This window comes from Tamandua tetradactyla, chromosome 4 (assembly GCF_023851605.1).
Source record: "Tamandua tetradactyla isolate mTamTet1 chromosome 4, mTamTet1.pri, whole genome shotgun sequence".
Classification (NCBI taxonomy): Eukaryota; Metazoa; Chordata; class Mammalia; order Pilosa; family Myrmecophagidae; genus Tamandua; species Tamandua tetradactyla.
In genome coordinates this window covers 19,112,734-19,133,279 of record NC_135330.1, presented here as the reverse complement: position 1 = coordinate 19,133,279, position 20,546 = coordinate 19,112,734, and the positions used below count along the sequence as shown (strand labels likewise).

Here is a 20,546-nt window from a genome sequence, read left to right as displayed (position 1 = left end):
GACCATGGTGATAACTACATAACTATGTGATGACACTGTGAGCCACTGATTGTACACCATGTATGGACTGTATGTGTGTGAAGATTTGTCAGTAAAATACACACAAATAATACCATGAGTGGACAAAGTAGACAGAACTAGTTAAAACAGGCCTAACACATGACACACTCAACATTTATATACCAATAAATGTGAAAACTTAGACAAACTAGAAAAAGAACACTTACCAAAACCGACTGAAGGAGAAATATAAATTATGAATAGTCTCCTATTATAATGTGCAATGTCCATGGGGAACCTTAGAAGTCTAGAATTATATCTTTAAGAAGTCTAGAATTACATCTTTATCACCTTGTTAGACCCTATAATGTTTACCACTGTACTTGAAACAGAAAAAAGCTCAATTAATGTCTGTTAGAAGGAGATTTTTTTTTTATGCTCATCGTGTTTCACTCGTTGACATCACCAGATTACTGCAAGGATGTGGGCGTATGACCCCTTCTCTAGCCACACCACCCATTACTCAAGTACACACCATATATTTTCAAGCATCAGTGTCTTTGCCTTTCCCTTTGCCTAGAAAGTCTTTTTCTCCCCTACTCGCTAAGATACTGCTTCAATACCTTTCACTTTCTCGACCAACCCCTCAACTATGCCTCTGCCGCATTCCGTTCATAGCTCTGTCAAACCCCTAATCTCACCGTGGGCTCCCTGACGCCAGCGTCCGCGGACTAACTCATTTTTGTTTCACCTGCTCCAAATCCGGGCCCTGGCACTTGAACACAGGCATTCACTATGTGTCTGCAGAAGCCGATCTTTCTACCTTACGGCAAACGGCTGAAATATCTAACTGGTCACAGAGGTGGGCTGAGGCAGAAGCCCAGATGAGCCCAGATAACTGGAGTGGCAGACAAAGATGTGTATTCTACTACATCCGAGAAGAAAGGCCTCTAGGCCGGGCCTCCACCGCCATTACAATACAATTCTCTCACCGGCGGGTTCTAGCTCTCGCGACATTCCGACTGAACGCCTGGCCTTCAACCCCAGAGGATTGCGGATTGGTTTCCACTAGCTTCGTTGCGACGCACAACGCTGGTGAACGAGCTCTTCCGGTTTTGGAGCCCGGAAGCGGAAGTGCGACTTTTCTGCCTGTCAGAGTCGGGTTATCATTTGGTGGTCACGGAATCTAGGGAAATCGTTTTTGCTTTCTTTCCGTGACTCTCAGGCGCTTCCCACCCTGGCGAGTGGAAGTGGGGGAACTGAGGTGCAAGATGAGCACCATGTTCGCGGACACTTTGCTCATCGTCTTTATCTCCGTGTGCACGGCTCTGCTCGCCGAGGGTGAGAGCTGCTACTTCTGGGACGTTTGCTCAGTCTCCAGGGGGAAGGATCCTAGGCCGAGGGGGGTCCCTAATGCCAACCGGGGAAAGGTCGCGAGCATCACTTGCTTGCAACGGGAGGAGGGAGGCTTATGTATTGTACTCCAGGAGGCTTGACGAGAACTTCTGAACGGGAGCGGGAGTAGTGTAGAATCGATCGCCTAATTTCTTTCCTTTTTTTTTTTTTTTTTGTATAAAGTACTTTTCATATGAGTATTTTTGAAGAAGCTTTCACATCATATTATGGTTGTTTTGTTTGGAGAGTCAGTTGTCTTTAACATTTGACAAAAGTTAGCTAGAGTAAATATAAAAAGTTGAGATCCTTCTCCAACAGTAACTATTACTAACAGCTTTTTGTGACACTTCGAAACATTTCTCCATTAGCATGTTACTTTTAATGTTTTAGGCATTACTTGGGTCCTGGTTTACAGGACAGACAAATACAAGAGATTGAAAGCTGAAGTGGAAAAACAGAGTAAAAAACGTGAGTATGGCCACATACTTTAAAAATAATTTCAACACGTTAAGCTTGTTAAGTACACATTCATAGTAAATGTTTTGTGAGCACAGTCTGATAAAAAAATTTATGCAAATACTAAGGTGAACTTGATTTGAGCTTATTTAGAAATATAAGACTTGTATGTATAAAAGTATAATACAAACCAGAAAGGAGTAAGGGACATGAGAGATACGAGTTATGTGCTGCCATGGTTCTGAAGAAGAGACCCCAATCAATTGTGAGAGACCATGAAAACCTTTATGATACAGATGGCCTTGCAGCCTTTCATGCATTGTTAGACTTTGGGGAAAGGGTGAGGTAGGGGAAGGAACAAAGGAAATAGCATATGAGCAAAAATATGGAAATTTTAATGTGTAAGGTATGTTTGGAGAATGGTAATTTAGTATGACTGGTGTCAAGGTAAGTAACGTCTCCAGGGAAATGCCACATTTCACTTAAGGATTGAAGAGGTGTTTGAGGAATAGGTTAAGAACAAGTGGAATTTGTTGTCTTTGAAATAAAACAAGAATTTCACAGGACACAGCCAAAGGGCTGATAAAAGGGTGGCTTTTTTAGGGTGTAATGTGAATGGTTCCACTTGGCCTGATTTCGCTTTCAATGTTCTTTTCCTGACAAGAATTAAATCTAACTTTTGCATATTAGAATTCCTTCACTGTCTGTATTCTCTTATTTTTCTGTGTGAATTCATAAGAATTTGAAGTTTTCTTCCCTCAGTGGGCTCTAGATAGCAATCATTTGTGGTTGATTGCCCAAATAATATTTTCATATTATAGAAAGGAAGATTGAGGTTTACAGAGGTTAAATGGCATGCCTACAGAACAAAGACTTAGAGACAAAACTCAGGTTTTTTAAATTACAGTTTGCCATTCTTTTATTCATTCAATGTTGATAATGCATTTCAACATATTTAAAACCAAACTCATGATCTTTACCTCTGCAAACTTGAACTACTTCCAGGATTTCCCTAGCTTGGTGAATGGTATCTCCAGGATTACAGTAGTAGTACACTCTGGAAACCTTGACATGCTTTCTTCATTTGACTTCCAGGATACCGTGCTCTCTTGGTTTTCCTCTTTTCTTACAGATCTTTCTTTTGCAATTTCTTGTTGGTTCCTTTTTCTTGACCTGTTGTTGGGGTGATCCAAAATTTAGTTTTTTATTCTGTACTCCCTTGGACTCATTATGGGTTCTATTTGCCAATCACCCACACATTTATATCTTCACCATCTTTCCTGAAAGCAAGATTCGTATGTCCAACTGTCAGTTTGCCCTTTCCACTTGAATGTCTAATATACAAACATGTCCAAAATTGAACATTTGTTCCTAATTTCCAACCTGCTTCATTTCAAACCACCTTTTCCATTTTGATTGATGGCAGTTCTATCCTTTCAGTTGCTCAGATTGTAGTTCTTGGTTAGTCATCATTGTCTCTTCCCTCATAGCCCACATCCAACCTGTCAGCAAATACTGTTGGGCTACCTTCAAAATATATGCAGAATCTGACCACTTTTTATCACCTCCATTTTAGTCACCATAGTCCAAGCCACCATTATCTTTTGCCTGAATTTTTGCAGTAGCCTCCAACATGTATTCCTATCTCCCTACAGTCTGTTCTCAACATAACAGCCAGAATAATCCTCTGGCTGTTATTAACCTCTCAGATTTTGTCCCTCCTCTCCTCAAAACCCTATAATGGTGTCCCTCTTTCACTCAGAAAAAAAGCTAAAGTCCTTACAGTGGCTTACAGAGCTTCCCTGTTACCACACACTACCCATATTCCTGTGCTGGAACCTTTCTAATGGCTGTTCCTTCTGCCTGTAATGTTCTTCCCTCTGATATGTGCTTGATTAGTTATCTTACCTTCTTCAAGTTTTTGTTCCAAGCTCCTGACAGTGAGGCTTAACTTGACTACTGTATTTAAAACAAAATAAAACTGCACACCACCCCTACCACTACTACTACTAATCTTTCTTACCTTCTCTATTTTCCCCCCATGGTACTTAATAACTTCTACTATACTATATGATTTAGTTATTTACTATGTTATTGCCTATTTTTTTTATCTCCACCTACTAGAATGAGAGCTCTACTCGGGTAGGGTTCTTTTGTTGTTCACTGATGTAGCGCATACACTTATACTAGTGCCTTTCACATAGTAGATGTTTCAACTGTCACATAGTAGATGTTTAATATTTGTTAATTTGTTAATTTGAAAACTTTGTATTCTTATACCATATATATAGTCCATTATCAAACCTTGTTACTGTTGGCCTCCTGAATAGTTTTCAAGTCTTTCTACATTTCTCCATCTTACCACTATCTAGTCTAAACTTCTGTTTAATCTATCTGCTGTAGTAGCCTCCTCACTGCTCTACCTGCATCCATTCTACTTTGTTCTTAATAGTACATTTAGAGTAATTTTTCAAAACACAGATCTGATTATATTACTTGACCTTCTTAAAATACTTCCATTTCATCCCATTGCTTTTATGATAAAGATGTGACCTACAAGGTCTAGCACCTTTCTCCCTTCCTCCTTCTCTAGCCACATCTTGAACTTGAATTGATAGGTCAAGTTCTCCCTTACTCTCTAGTCTCTAACCACTCAGGTCTTCTTTCAGTCCCCTGTACTAGTCTTGCTGTAGCTGGAATAATTTTCCCCTCTAATTTTGTTTGATAAACCTCCACTTGTTCTTCACATTTTGAAGCCTTATTTTACATTCCAGGTAGGGTCAAATCTTCCTCTCATAGGCTCTGATTTATCCATATACCACTCCTTAGAGCATATGTCAATTTTACTTAGGTATGATTATGTTTATTAGAATAATGTCTCTCTAACTAAACTAATTTCTATGTAGGTAAAGGTCTAGCATCTAGTATAGTGCCTTGCGTAGATTAGATACTTGGTAAAAGTTTATTGAATAGATTGAAGAATAAGTTATTTCTATAGCATGACATCATATATACTTTGTGAAAAATTGTTCTATTACCCGAAAACTAGTTAGTCAGCATGTAGTGACATACAAATACAAATTTCTTCATGTCACATATCTCATTCACTTGTTTCATGAAATATAAAACAAATTTAGCTAAAAATTTGTTTGAAGGAATATTCTCATAACTGAAATGTTTGTTATGTAACTATTGTTTTGCCAGGTCGATCTTGGGCCATGATACTTGCCTTATCTTTAGTTATCTGTATGGTATTTACTAATAAAAAAATCTCCTTTGCTTTATACCTAAATTCACAGTGATCTAGTTGACAGGCAAAGTTTCCATAATTGTGATTTTTAATATAACTATTTATAGTGTGCTTGTGCTACGAAGATAAGTATTTCATAGGTTGCCGATGATTGGAATGACTCAGGGCATTTCTTACACTCTTAGGTCCTCTACTTTGTGTAATCTAGCAAAACTCGATAAACGTGTTATTTTATTTATATGATCAATTGACGTATTTGATTCCTTTCTGTATGTAGAGTTTACATGATGAATGCATTACAAAATGAATAGGCACAGATACTGTCTTCCAGGAATTTATGATCAAGTGGACAACTATTAGCATGGAGGATATTTAAAAGGAAGAATATAAGATAAATTCCCTCTTTGAATAAATGTCCTAATTCCAAACATATAATTCCTTCTGACAATCTATATTCAGAATTTGTTTTGCATCTAAGCAAAAAGTTTATAAGGTCTTTGAGGAATACGAAAAAAATAAGTATGTTTGAATCAGAATTGTATCAGGATGTAACTTTCTTTTCTTGTGCTGATCTAATCCTTGGCATTTTTTGGAGTTTTATCCGAACAATATTAAAAAGCGACTAAGTTGAGGTGCAGCCTTTAACAAAAGATATGCTTTCTCAGAAGGTACCAAGTTGGTTGCTTCGTGTGGTGTTTAGGCTTAAGGGTACACACTAAATGTTGGTAGTACTTCTTTCATTGTGATACTGTTGTAAAATAGACTGGTGAAAAAAACAGTGAATGGGAAAAAGTGTACCTAAATTGACTTTTGTTAAAAAGATGACTTATTTGAGAGCATTTATTAACTATAAGTTACTCTGAATACTGTATAAGGTATTTCTGTAGTTCATAGTGAGACAGAGTAAAGTTTTTAGATTAATTTGTAACTGTTTGACAGAACTCTGAAATTCAGAGTGCAGCAATAGCAGGTTGTGGATAAAAATGTATTTTGTGGGCTGTACCTTTTATTTTTGTCAACTCTTACATTTCCAATTCCTGTTATGGGGTTAAAGTTATAGTGAATAAATATCAGCACAAAAGAGTTTCTTTACAATCTCATTGAGTTAAATATTAGATTACTTTATCTTATTCCTTGAAAATATTCATTTAGTCTCAAAAATCTAATCTGCTAGAAGACTAGGTACATATGTATAGTTTCATCTTATGCTTCTATTCTTTAGCCTTCTTTTTTTTTTTTGCGGTTGTGTCATATGCAGTCATGGTTAAATGCCAGGGAGTTGTATTATAGTCTTTTTGGAATGAGAAAGAAATATTTTTGTTTCTTTGGCTAATAATAATAAAGGGTAAAACAATCAATGTTTTCTGTTCATTTTGCGTTCAAAAATATTATTTTTGTAATGGTCTTGGGGAATTTGACTTAATCTCTTTATGATCTCTGGCAGTTTAATATTAAAACTATCTTTATATATGCACACACACACATAAACACAGAAATAGATAGTTTAGTCAACTCTTTAAGATTTCACAGCATACATGATTACTAAGGGAAAGAATTCTACCTACCAATTCTCTTTATGGAGCTTTTAGAACTAATATGTTTGCAGTAATGTTTGCTTGCCAGATAAGTATGCTGAGATAATATGGGGAACAGACAACGTAAACAAACTTAAGTAAAGGTGATTTTTCACATATCTATTCCTAGTCCATTCACAGATGATTAAAGACATTAAGTATAAAATATAAATATATTCCACTACTCTTTTTCAAAAGCCCAGTGTTTATCATATTCATTAAAATGCATTAAAAAAAATTGGCTCTGACTTTTCTGGCTTTCTTCATGCTCCTATCCTATGCATATGCCTATCTTGCCACTTTCCTATACTATAATTGGTATTTGATTATTTGGCTTTACTAGATTTCTCGTTAACAACCAAGAATCATGTATTGTCTTTGTATCCACTCATAACGTTGCCTGTTACTCAGGTACCCAATAACTGAATGAATAAATTTCTACCTTCCATAGTAAATATGCAAATGGACTACAATTAACCACAGTTATCCAAGAAAGCAGAATTTGAAAATTGTGCTTACAGTTTACCTAAGACAATGATCCTCAACTGATAGTCTGAAAAGCATCTTAATTTTGATTACATTGTGACTTAATATCATCCTTTGTGGGTATTCAATTAATGATGCCTGCACTACTGTTTGTTTTATTCTTTGAATATTGTAGTGTCTACCTTTTACTTTTAGGGGTGTGGGAGCAGCCCAGTTAACTTAATCACAGTCATGATCAAAGTCGATGTGTAACTTTCTTGTAAGCTTCTTTTATTGGTTCAGCCACAATAAGTTGTCCTTTTTTTTTTCATAATGCATAATTAATTTTTACTGTGTTACTATGTTGTTTGCAGTGGAAAAGAAGAAGGAAACAATAACAGAGTCAGCTGGTCGGCAACAGAAAAAGAAAATAGGTAAGATGAGATGTTGATGTGAACACAATATAAGTTTTCTTGAAAAAAAAATTCTTAGTATGAAAATAAAAAAGTTGTCAATAGTGATATTCATGTTTGTATAATTTTATGGTTTACAAAGCACTTGCAAATGTTATCTCACATGATTCTCACAACCACTTTGTGAAGTATAAAGGACAAATTAATGTAGTTTCTTTTGTTCTTGGCTTTGAATTGTCACTTTTAGTAAAATGATGTTGATAGTTGTGACTTTTGAACTTGACTGAGAGTTCTTCACTTAGTTTGTAAAAGCATATGTATTTTTTCATATGTGATATAATAAATTGCTGTCAAGTCTTAGCTACTTGTATTATTGTCTTGGCTTCCTTAGTGAGCACTGACTATAGATGGAAATCCACCAAGGAGTAGGAAGTTTTTTTCTGAATAATTTTTATCAAGTCTGAGAAATAATGACCATATGTTTGCTTTCCCTGTGTAATTTAGAATTTAGGTAATTTTTTTCCAAAAAGACAATTCAGAAATCATTATATATGATCATAAGCTATCTAATTAGATCTACAAAGTATCATAAAGTCTGATACTTTGTAATTTTGAAATCAGAAAAAAAAATTGTTGTTAAATTGTGATTTAGTTTAAAAACTATGCCTTTATACCCACATCATTGCTGTTGTAGCCCAGGGAAAATTCCACCAGAATGAACTGTGCCAATGTCCTATTCTGATTAAAACTTTTCAATTTATTGCAGAGGTAACAGGCATTTTCTAAATGACCTGCTCATTTTAAGATCTTTGTCTAGAGAGGGAATGTCTTTTAGGAGCTTTATCTAGAGAGGGAATGCTGAACAGAAAATAAGTACTTTGCTGTGTGATAAGAACTTTTTGTGTGTGTGTGCCGGATATGGGGTCACATTTCATCCCTTTTCCATGTGACTATCCTGTTATTGAAGCACCATTTGTTGATTTTTCTTTTGTAAGTGCATAGGCTGGGAATTGAACCTGGGTCTCCCACATGGTAGGTGAAAATTCTGCTGATAAGAACTTTTATAGAGATATATTCCAAGTGTTATAAAAATTAAAAGAAAGGATATTTGAATCAACTTAAGGGATGAAGTTTCCTTGAAGAGGTAGTGCCTTAGCTGAAACTTAAAGGGTGAGCTAGCTAAATAAAAATATATTGAGCCCTCACTATGTTCAACACACTCTACTAACCAGTTTATTTATTTTTTAAATCTCACAGCCATATGTGGTAGGGAACATTGTTTTCTCATTTCCGTAGATGCGAAAACTGAGGCTTAGGTTAAATCAGCTAGTCAGTGGTAGAGATGAATGTGAACCTGGTCAAGTTCTACATTTTTTAAGCGCTGTATATAACAGGCACAGGGATAGGTATATCCAGAAGCATGTAGGGGTAAAATAGTAAGATGCATACCTGGAAATATAAAAGCTTAAGTATATGACAAATATAAGATATGTCTAAATGTATAGGCAGATGAGACTAGAGAAATAAGCAGGGCCTAGTTCTTAAAGGTATTTATAAATTAAACTAAGGAGTTTGGTATGTATTCAGAAGTCTTCAGACAATATTAAAGGATTTAGGCAGAGGACTTACATCAAATTTTGTTTAAGGAAATCAATTCTGGCAGTAATTTAGAAGACAAATTGGAGGGGGGAATTATTTTGGAGGCAGGAAAGTCAGGAGGATCATCAAGTATCTCAGACATAAAAATGGTAATTCTGAATCTGAATTTATGCAATGGCTGTGGGAATGAATTAGAAGGTACAGATTCAAAAGGTATAAAGGAAGTAGAAGTAACAGGACTTGAAGATTGTATAGGTGTAGTGTATGGAGAGAGTAATGAGGATAGCAAGATACCCACATTTCTGATTTGGAGAAGAAATATTAAAGGTGTAGCAGATTGGGATGGGGGAGAAAGAGGGAAGATGATTTATTTTTGAACATTTTGGATTTGAAGTGTCTTTGACAATAGGTTAGAAACATTTGGCACACAGTTGGAGGTACAGCTTTAGAGCTAGAAGAAAGATAAGGGTTACAGATAAATTCTAGAATATCTAGAGTTCACATGGGATATGAGATGCCACAGGGAGACTAACTATTTAGGGTGAGAAGAACAGAGGGTTGAAGAAGAGAGACCTAGGGGAACACAGAAATTTCAGGGGTAGGATAAGTGGGACTCTAAAAAAGTATTATCAGAGAAGTTGGAAAGTAGTTGTGTTATCGAAGTTGAGAGATGAGTTTCAGTGGGGAGCAAAGATTCCCAGGGTGGGTGTTAATTGCCTAAAAGGCAAATGGAGGTTATTAGTGAATTTTGCAAGAACTGTTTTGTTGCATGATGGGAGAAGAAGCCAGATTGTATGGATTAAGGAAATAATGCAGTGAGTAGATTTTCAAGTAGCTTTCTATAAAGGATAGTAGAAATATAAAAATGGAAGGTAGATTACGCATTACCCTTAAATTGACAGCACAAAATGACTCAGTTTATTTTAGGATAAACCGTAGGAATGCAACCTTGACTTGTTTGTTCACCAGAAAAATTTCATCAGAAGTTACAGTTATAATATTGATGAAGAGTTGCTTGAGAGACCCACAACCTAATTCTGTAGATATTGTAAATTTTACTGTTAGATTATTCCAGGCTATTAGAAATCTGTAAATTTAAACTGCAATTATTTTGGACTTCATAAAATTGCTTACTCTGTTTCACCTTTTGGAAGTGCATAGGCTGGGAATGGAACCTGGGTCTCCCACATGGTAGGTGAGAATACCCCTGATAAGAACTTTTATAGAGATATATTCCAAGTGTTATAAAAATTAACATTTGTACCATTTGTCATATTATGAAAAATACAGCTCGGTACAATTTGTTGTAGTACTATTATGGAATGCTTTTGAGAATGTTTTGGTTTTCATTTTTAGAAATTAGAACTTTATCATAAAGGTTTCTAGAATATAACCTGATTTTGTATCAAGACTCTGATAACTTTTTTTTTTTTCACAATCGCACGGTCACATTGTGAAAGCTATATCATTATACAGTCATCTTCCAGAAACATGGCTACTGGAACACAGCTCTACATTTGCAGGCGGTTCCCTCCAGCCTCTTTGTTACACCTTAACTAAAAAAGTGTTATCTATTTAATGCGTAAGAATAACCTCTTGACTCTGTTTGGAATCTCTCAGCCATTGACACTTTATTTTGTCTCATTTCTCTTTTCCTCCTTTCAGTCGAGAAGTTTTTCTCAATCCCTTGGTGCTGAGTCCCAGCTCATTCTAGGATTTCTGTCCCACGTTGCCAGGGAGGTTTACACCCCTGGGAGTCATGTCCCATGTAGAGAGGGGGAGGGCAGTGAGTTTGCTTGTCGTGTTGGCAGAGAGAGAGAGAGGCCACATCTGAGCAACAAAAGAGGTTCTCTTGGGGGTGACTCTCAGGCCTAATTTTAAGTAGGCTCAGCCTGTTCTTTGTGGGGTTAAGTTTCATATGAATAAATCCCAAGATTGGGGGCTCAGCCTATTGCTTTGGTTTTCCCCACTGCTTGTGAAAATATCAAGAATTCTCCACTTGGGGAAGTTGAATTTTCCCCCTTTCTCACCATTTCCCCAAGGGGACTTTGCAAATACTTTTTTATTCACTGTTCAAATCCTTCCGGGATTTATTGAGGCACCACTCTGGACAAACCTACAAAATCTCATGTCCTACTCAAGATTCCATGTACTTATGGTGTTCAATTAAGCTGTTCACATAAGTTATATTAGGAAATGCACTAGTTGAAATATAAATTTTGTACCAAGTAGATATTTTTTGCTTTAGTCTCACCATAAGTTAAAGTTTTAAAATATTAATTACCATTTATTTTCAACACCCTGCATTATTGGCATTCCTGTTCTTCCTCATGCAAAACATTTTTAAATTTGTACATTTAAGGACTCTGATAACTCTTAAAACTATATGTAATCTAAGCTTAATGTTATAATGTATCTCATCTTCCACTTTTCAACCTAGAAAATATACTGCAAGTTAGATCTAACAAAGGAAAAAAAAATTGCAATTGCTTCATAGAGAAAACCAACAAACGTAAAAATACCCCACCAAGACTAAAACTAAATCAAGAAATAGATTCTACAAAGCCTGTTAATCCTTCAGTTTATAATAAATGACCTCCCAAGGGAAAACAATTCCACTGTCATAATAATCTGATAAATAAAAGAAGAGTCATTCTCATTAAGGGAAATGACATTATATTTAAGAAAAATGTAATAATACTTTTAGAGAGCAAGGAAAAGTAATTTCTCTCTGTTAACTCAGCCTTTGTTAGAGGTTCAAGTACCTTGTCATGTAAGAAAAGTGATATGAACACAAACTTCAGGAAACCAAATCCCTCAATTTCTTTTTTCAATTCACCTTTGGGAGAACCAAGTAAATAGCTTCAAAATCTGAGGATAGACTGATCAAAGCATTTCCTCCTTTGCCCTTTTTTGGCCTTGTTTCTTTTTCTCTTTTCTACGCTTATGTTCCTCTTTCTTTGAGGCTACATCATGGGGCTTTTTTCTCCTTTCAGTTCTTAAGCTTTTCTGTACTGACACTGTTTCCATCTCTGCTTTCTTTCAATGTATGCTCTTGTGCTTGTCTAAATCCATTTCCTTATAACTTTTATTTTCCTCTTATGCTTGGGCTGCTCCTCCTCTAGTTTTTCTCTGTTCTTCCTGGTGCATTTCTCTCTTCTGGTGTGTCTGTTTATGACTGGCTTAATGGGAGTTTTGTACTGTTTGCTAAGGAGAGGTGCTTGGTATACTCCAGAATCTATATTGTAGGAGCCACAGTATTCTTGCTGACTAATATTCAGGGGTACTAGCTTTTCTGAGTAGTCCCTGGGGAGCTGATAGTAGCTCAGAGAGGCTGGTCTCAGTCTGCTGTCATAGGCAGGGAGCCACTGAGATAACCCGTTTTCCACTGTTTGTGAAACATTGTATGATTGTCATTAAGTCTGGACAGTTTCAGATGGGAGTCTTTGCTCAAACATGCTGTATCTGGGTCTGGAGTTAACCACTTCTTTGTTCTCATAGGTTTTTTTTTTTTTAACTTTTTTATTGTATAATATAACATATACAAAGCAAAGAAATAAAAAAGCAGTAGTTTTCAAAGCACTCTTCAACTGGTAGATACAGGACTGTGGTAGTTAGGTTCAGGTGTCATCTTGGCCCGGTGAAGGTGCCTAGTTCTGTTGCTGTGGACATGAGCCAGTGGCATGTGTGAACCTCTTCTGTTGTTGATTACATCTTCAGTTGGCTAGGAGGTGTTTCTGCTGCAATGAATGATGTTTGATTTAATTGGCTGGAAGCTTAAATGAGAGAGCTCAACATAGCACAGCCCAAGTAGCTCAGCATACCTCATCTCAGCATTCACAGCTCAGCCCAGGCCTTTGGAGACGCAGAAAGGAATCACCCCAGGGAAAGTTGTTGGAACCCAGAGGCCTGGAGAGAAGGCCAGCAGAGACCAGCCTATGCCTTCCCACGTAAGAAAGAACCTCAGTTGAAAGTTAATTGCCTTTCCTTTGAAGAACTAACGAAATAAATCCCCTCTTATTAAAAGCCAATCCATCTCTGGTGTATTGTATTCTAGCAGCTAGCAAACTAGAACAAGGACAGATCCCAGAGTTTGTCATGGGCTGCCATACCATCCTCTCAGATTTTTCCTTCTAGCTGCTCCAGAATATAGGCAGCAAGAAGGTATAAATGTTTTTTTATCATCACAATTGACTTTTTTTTCCTTTTTTGGTGAAAAATAGCATATACAAAAAAAGCAATACATTTCAAAGAACAGCCCCACAATTAGTTGAACAGATTTCAGAGTTTGACATGGGTTACAATTCCACAATTTTAGGCTTTTACTTCTAGCTGCTCTAAGATACTGACAACTAAAAGAGATACCAATTTAATGATTCAGCAATCATATTCATTTGTTAAATCCTGTCTTTTCTCTATAACTCTACCATCACCTTTGATCTTCTATCCCTCTCTTTAGGGGTAGGCTATAGCCATTTTAACTTTTTCATGTTGAAAGGGGCTGTCAATAATATGGGGTAGGGAGATGGAATTAGCTGATGTTCTGGAGAGGCTGGGCCCTCTAGGTTTCAGGACTTATCTAGTCCAGGGACTCGTCTGCAGGTCATAGATTTCTGGAAAATTACATTAGTGCATGGAACCCTTGTGGAATCTTATATATTCCCCTGAGTGTTCTTTAGGATTGGCTGGAATGGTCCTGATTGGGATTTGGCAAGTTATGATAGGTAGCAGTGTCTAACTGAAGCTTGCATAAGGACAGCCTCCAGAGTAGCCTCTCGACTCTATTTGAACTCTCTCTGCCACTGATACTTTATTAGTTACACTTCTTTTTCCCCTTTTGGTCAGGATGGAATTGTTGACCCTATGGTGCCAGGGCCGGATTCATCCCTGAGAGTTGTCTCCCATGTTGCCAGGGAGACTTTCACCCCTGGATGTCATAGCCCATGTAGGGGGGGAGGGCAATGATTTCACTTGCAGAGTTGGGTTTAGAGAGAGTGAGGCCACATCTGAGCAACAAAAGAGGTTCTCCAGAAGTAACTCTTAGGCATACCTGTAGGTAGGCTAAGCTTCTACCTACATAAACGTCACAAGAATAAGCCTCGAGATCAAGGGCATGACCTATTGGTTTGGGTGTCCCTAAAGTTTGACATAGTATCGGGATTTTCTAATGGTAAAGTTTAATAGTTCCATATTTTTTTTCCCATCCCTCAAGGAACTTTGCCAATACTTCTTACTTATCTTCTTAATATACTGTAGGATGTATCCAGGCATTACATTAAGCTATACAGAATTAAAGGACCTCTTTCTTACTCTGGGCTCCCTGCATTTCAGTTGTTAATGAGCTATACAGACAGGTTGAGCTACATTATGTGCTGCATGCATAGGTTTCTAAATAGTCTTCTCTCATCTTTCTGAAACAAGTTTTTGGCTCTAAGCCTCTGGCTTTCTGCAGTTTGATAAAATCTTCAACTTTATCTTGAAAAGAGTCATATGTTTTCTTTGAATGCTTCATTAGGTTGACAACAAGGGATTCTTTTTATCACTCTGAGAACTTGGTGGAGTAATCTGATCATATTTGCCCATTAAGTGTTTCAGTTTTTTAGCATGAACTTTCTCCACATAGTAAGACTGTGCCACATCCAGGGAGCCAAAAACCATGATGCAGAAATTACAAAATCTATTTTTATCCAATACTCCACTTCCATTTACTGCATATGAAATTCTTTGTGACACAATCTGTAGTACTATTCAACATACCTCACAAGACATCTGTAAAAAGTTCAGTCTTCTCTGAGGCAGGGGTGGGTATCTACAAAATACTGTCCCCTTCCCTGCCAACACCACTGGCAGGGAAGCTAGCCGGGCCGAGTAGGCGGAGGCAGGGGCAGCTGCCACCGCTGCCTCTGCTGCTGAGCCAATTTCTGTTAGTTTTTTTTCTTTTTTAACTTTTTTTTATTGGTACCTATAGCATATATACAAAGAAAAGAAGGAAAAAGGATGATTTCATAGTATACTTCAAGAGGTAGTTACAAATCAGATTTCAGAATTTGTTATGGGTTACCGTTCCACTATTTCGGATTTTCCCTTCTAGCTGCCCCCAAAATGCTGGAGGCTAGAAGAACTTTTTTTTTCTATTTTGTGAAAAATAAGATATATACAAAAAAGCAATACATTTCAAAGCACATTGCAGCATCAGTTGTAGAACAGATTTCAGAGTTTGATATGGGTTACGGTTCCACAATTATAAGTTTTTACTTCTCGCTGCTCTAAGATACTGGAGACTAAAAGAAATATCAGTATAATGATTCTGCAATTATACTAGTTTGTTAAATCCTACCTTCTCTGTATAATTCCTCATCTTTGGTCTTTCTCCCACTCTTTAGGGGTATTTGGGCTAAGCTCATTATAACTTTTTGAAGTTGGAAAGTGCTGTCGATAACATGGGATAGTGGGATGGAATTAGTTGGTGTTCTGGAGAGGCTGTCCTTTCTGCATTTCAGGACTTATCTGGTTCAGGGACTTATCTAGAGGTTGTGGGTTTCTGGAAAGTTATCCTAGTGCGTGGAACCTTTGTAGAATCTTATATAATGTCCTAAGTGTCCTTTAGGATTCGCTGAAGTGATTTTGTTTGGGGTTTGGTAGTTATGGTAGGTAGCAATGTGTAATTGAAACTTGCGTGAGAGTGACCTCCACAGTAGCCTCTCGATTCTATTTGAACTCTCTCAGTCACTGATACCTTATTTGTTATTCTTCTTTTCCCCTTTTTGGTCAAGATGGCATTATTGATCCCATGGTGCCAGGGCCAGACTTATCCCTGGGAGTCGTCTTCCATATCACCAGGAGACTTTCATCCCTGGATGTCATGTCCCACATAGTGGGGGTAGGCAACGATTTTAGTTGGGCTTAGAGAGAGAGAGACCGCATCTGAGCAACAAAAGAGGTCTTCTGGAATAACTCTTAGGTAACCTAAGCTTCTCCTCTACATACATGAGTGTCACAAAAGCAAGCCTTAAGATCAAGGGCTTGGCCTATTGATATAGGTGTCCCTAATGTTTGACACAGTATCGGGGGATTCCCTGATGGTAAAGTTTAATAGTTCCATATTTTTTCTCCCATCCCTCAAGAGACTTTGCCAATACTTTTTGATTATCTGCTTGATATACTCTGGTATGTATCCAGACATTACATTAAGCTATACAGGATTAAAGGCCCTCATTCTTATTCTGTGTTCCCTGTGTTTGGATTGTTTAAATGATCTGTCCAGACGGGTTGAGTTAGAGTATGTGTTACAGAAAATTTAGGTTCTGGACTAAATAACCTTTCTTTCTTTGGTCTCAAAGAATAGATAAGGTTCTAAAATATGCACACTGGCTTCCTTACCCCTGTATTCTGAATTACCTTAATCTTGACCTAATCTGCTTTGCTCCTGTCTCTAAATACCAGATTCTCTATATATAAAATAGTCTCTCAAAATCCAGAAACAAATAATTACTATTCTGGACTATATGTGACTGCTGTAGGAGCTAGGCCTCTGTTTTCTTAGAAGTATTTTCTAAGTGAGACCATACAATAATTGCTCTTTTGTTTCTGGCTTATTTTACCTCACCAAATGTCCCATAGGTTCATTCACAATGGTTGCATGCATCACAACTTTGTTCCTTTTTGTAGCAGCACAGTATTCGATCATATATATATATATATACATCATCGTTAGCCAAGATTTCTGTTAGTTTTTAATCCTAGAAAAAGCAGGGATTCTCATAAATAATTGGTTTATTTTCATTTTATGGATTACTGTGCTTGAACTGATTGTTTTTTTTTTCCTTTGTTGGCTTCTAATGATCCTAGATACAGACTTGCTATTCTTCTGCAACAACTTTATAGGACCAAGTAAATGTATTTCTGTATATTAATCATGACTCCTGTTTTGTTATTATCCAACTCTTACTTTTCCTTTGTTCAGATTCCCCATTTGAGATTATTTACAAAATAGTGTTGGGGGTGATCAATAAAGAGTGATGCTGCTGCACTGAAAGGGAGTTTTCATTAAGAAGGGTATAGTCAGCAATATTCAGTATTTCAGAGAAGCAAAGTGTCATTGTATTTCATTAGATGAAGTTCTTTGTTACAATCTTTAATATAACCATTAATTGAAATTGAGGTGTCTTTTACATTTAAACTGAAGTTTTTTCTTAATTTTTGGAGCCGTTGTTTTCACCACTTTACATTTTCTCTCCCATAGAAAAAAAACAGATTCACTTTTGTTATATGAATTGTATTTATGTTTTAGCTGCATTTAAATTACATCATATAATGAGGGATTTATTTTAAGGATGTATGTGATCAGAAACTCAGAAAAAGCTGAACTAACTTTTATAGGAAGTAGGAACAGTGGTAAAGCAAGTTCTGCAAGCAGAGCACACCCTGACAGTGGAATTTTTACATTAATGCTCTATTACTATCTACTTCTCTCCCCATTTTCTCTATAAGTGTTTTTCTGGCATTTAGTTTCTGCATCTGTCTAATTTTGACTTGCAATCTGAGATTCTTTCTCTATCAGTGACTCATAATATATACTGTAGATCATCTAATCATTGTTGCTGGAGTTACTTGTTAAAAAAGAGGCTGCTGAGTTTTACTCCCAGACTTTTTTGGATGTGGGACCCAGGAATTTGCTTTTTCAACAAGCTACCCAAGACAACTGACAAAGGCATGAGAGCCAATATCAAATTGTAATTTTTAAATTTCTGCTCCCACAGTTAATTGCTTTATTTTCCTGAAATTTTCTTGTTTAAATTCCTAAAAGAAGAAATCTGGTTGGCTCAGCTCATCTTTTTACACCATAGATCACAGGAGAACCAATGGATTGACTGTCTCTTAAGTCAGCAGTGGCAGGACAGGGGGTATTATGAATCTGTATATAACTTACTCTTCAACAAACACTATGGTAAGAGGCAGTATATTAATCAGAGTTCTCCAGAGACACAGAACCAACAGATTAAAAAAATTAAATTTATTTATAAAAAGATGTTTATTGTAGGGAATTGATTCAGTAACCATGGAGGCTGGCAGGCTGCAAACTGTCAAACTTCAGTAAATGTGATGCCAAAGTCCTTAGTCTGAATTCCCCAGAGGAAGCTAGCTGACTGAAAATTCTTCAAGAACCAGTGCTGAAGTTGAGTCCAGATACCTCTTATTCCTGAAATCATTGGTTCTGACTTTTAAATCCCCCAACTAATTAGAAGAGAACACTTCCCTTGTTGTTGAGGGCAATCTCCTTTGTTGATCCTAGATGCCATCAACTGATTACAGATACAATCCTGTCATTAGATACCTTTGCATTAATTTGTGGCCAGTGCTTGACCTAACAACTGGTCATCATAACCTAGCCAAGTGACACATGAAATTAACTATCACAGACAAATATTCCTCAGAAGATGGCTGGGAGAGGAAGGACAGGGCATTCTGAAGTCTGACTGGTTGGGATGAGTTTCTCTTTTTATAGTGTCCTGAAAATATTGGGAAAAAAAATTGTTCTTTTTTTGTAGTACTGGTAATTAAAAACAAAATTAGATATGAAATAATATTTAAAAATGTATTTCAATCATTAAGGCTTTAGGAGAAGTAGATTTGTTCAGAAAATGAGAGGTGGAAACTCTAAAGGGAGTTTTAAGTATTTTTACAGACTTTTAGTTTCACTTCTTTTTATATCTGAAAGAATAACCCTGTAAAACTTAAATCATATAATTTTAGATAATGAGGATAAGTAATTAGAATGGATCTTTGCCTAACAATTATTAGACTCAGTGTTTGGTGATTGTAATGGAAGAGTGATGGAGAAGGAATTTAATAACTTTTTTTTAAAAAATATTTTTATTGAGAAGTCTTCACACACACACAGTCCATACACGGTATACAATCAGTTGCTCACAGTATCATCACATAGTTATGTATTCATCACCATGATCGTTTTTATAACATTTACATCACTCCAGAAAAAGGAAAAACAAATGCATACCATATCTCTTACCCCTTCCTCTCATTGACCACTAGTATTGAGGAAAAAGTTTTTAACTCATGAAATGTTAAAAGAGATCAAATAGGGGCGGGCCGCGGTGGCTCAGCGGGCAAAGTGCTTGCCTGCTATGCCGGAGGACCTCGGTTCGATTCCCGGCCCCAGCCCATGTAACAAAAACGGAGAAACAGAATACAATAAAACAAGAAAATGTTTAAAAATGTTTCCCTTTCTTCCTTCCTTCCTTCCTTCTATCCTTCCTTCCTTCTCTCTGTCTTTCCTTTAAAAAAAAAAAAAAAAGAGATCAAATAAAAGTATGAAAAGATTTATCAGAGAGAAACTAATCAGTCTATTTATATTAGGGGAAGAAAGGTGAAAAATATAGTCATCTCGTCAGTGGCTCCAAAGTCACACGTGGGTCTACTGAGAGGCTGAACTGGGATCCAAACTCTGCACTCTGGTTATTGCACCTTGTATCCAAAGAGCTTAGAATAAATTTGTAGATGAAAATGGGTTGCTTAATTTGTCTGTAACAGGACTGAGAACAAATGAAATATTGTTTAGTCTAGTCTGTTCCTGAATGAAAATGGAGCCGCAATTTTGAAAGAATAGTGGTGTGGGTTGGATGCTTTTTGAAATGTTTTGAGGAAGTATTTGGCTGTTGTCTTAAAACTAGAGAAGGGATCTCTTAAAATCACTATTTTCATGTATCTCCCTCTAGCTTTCCCCCCAGATTAAGCAATGATAATGATCTCTATTTCAGTATCAGATGAAATCTTGAAGTATTTCATGATACAAATGAAGGAAAATCTTTACACCCAGCTATCCTGAGTGGTCTTGAGTATTTAAGATTAAGAACATGTAGAATTTTTGGATAAGCAGTTAGTGGGAACTGCTTGCCTTACTTTGATGTGTAAGATAAATGTTAATACATTTCTAAGATACAGCAGTCATCCCTACATTCCTGAATTACAGTGAAACATTGGGTCTCAATCTTGTACAGTAAGCACAAAAGCACATGTATGTGGAACAACTAAGTTGGTTTTATCTATCATGCAAAACCATTGAACCCTATCAGTACTTTATTACTACAGTGGTACTGAGTGGGTTTAATTATTAAAGTAGTCAGAGCAAGGCTAGTTACATCACAGTCCCTGGTTTTAGTCTGATTCATTTTTTTGTAATCAGTGGAATCAAACAAGCTTTGCTAATATTAGTGGATCCTTGTTTATTCAAGCTTCTTTTGACAAAATGGTATGACTGCAGCTTTTCATCACTTTTTTCACATTTAATGATGTATCTGCATAGTCACTCAGATGGACTGAATTATTTTGATCATGTTTGGTACTCAAAGCACACATACACTTTAAATTCAACTT

The 20,546-nt window shown here is 36.6% G+C and overlaps 1 protein-coding gene, 1 long non-coding RNA gene and 1 pseudogene across 5 annotated transcripts in view; 1 reads left to right on the top strand and 2 right to left on the bottom strand.

The window, feature by feature from the left end:
• The window catches only part of LOC143680314 (uncharacterized), a 46,060-nt gene extending 44,947 nt beyond the window's left edge, over positions 1 to 1,113 (bottom strand). For both annotated transcript variants that reach the window (XR_013174053.1, XR_013174054.1), the window contains exon 1: positions 993 to 1,113. This is a non-coding gene — a long non-coding RNA (uncharacterized LOC143680314). The remainder of the gene's footprint in view (positions 1 to 992) is intronic.
• The window catches only part of TMCO1 (transmembrane and coiled-coil domains 1), a 62,927-nt gene continuing 43,481 nt past the window's right edge, over positions 1,101 to 20,546 (top strand). For all 3 annotated transcript variants that reach the window (XM_077156820.1, XM_077156819.1, XM_077156821.1), the window contains exons 1-3: positions 1,101 to 1,341; positions 1,786 to 1,863; positions 7,515 to 7,574. In XM_077156820.1, coding sequence (XP_077012935.1) covers positions 1,272 to 1,341; positions 1,786 to 1,863; positions 7,515 to 7,574 — 208 coding nt within the window. In that variant the 5' untranslated portion in view covers positions 1,101 to 1,271. The remainder of the gene's footprint in view (positions 1,342 to 1,785; positions 1,864 to 7,514; positions 7,575 to 20,546) is intronic.
• Positions 12,039 to 14,664, bottom strand: LOC143680291 (lysine-rich coiled-coil protein 1-like; annotated as a pseudogene).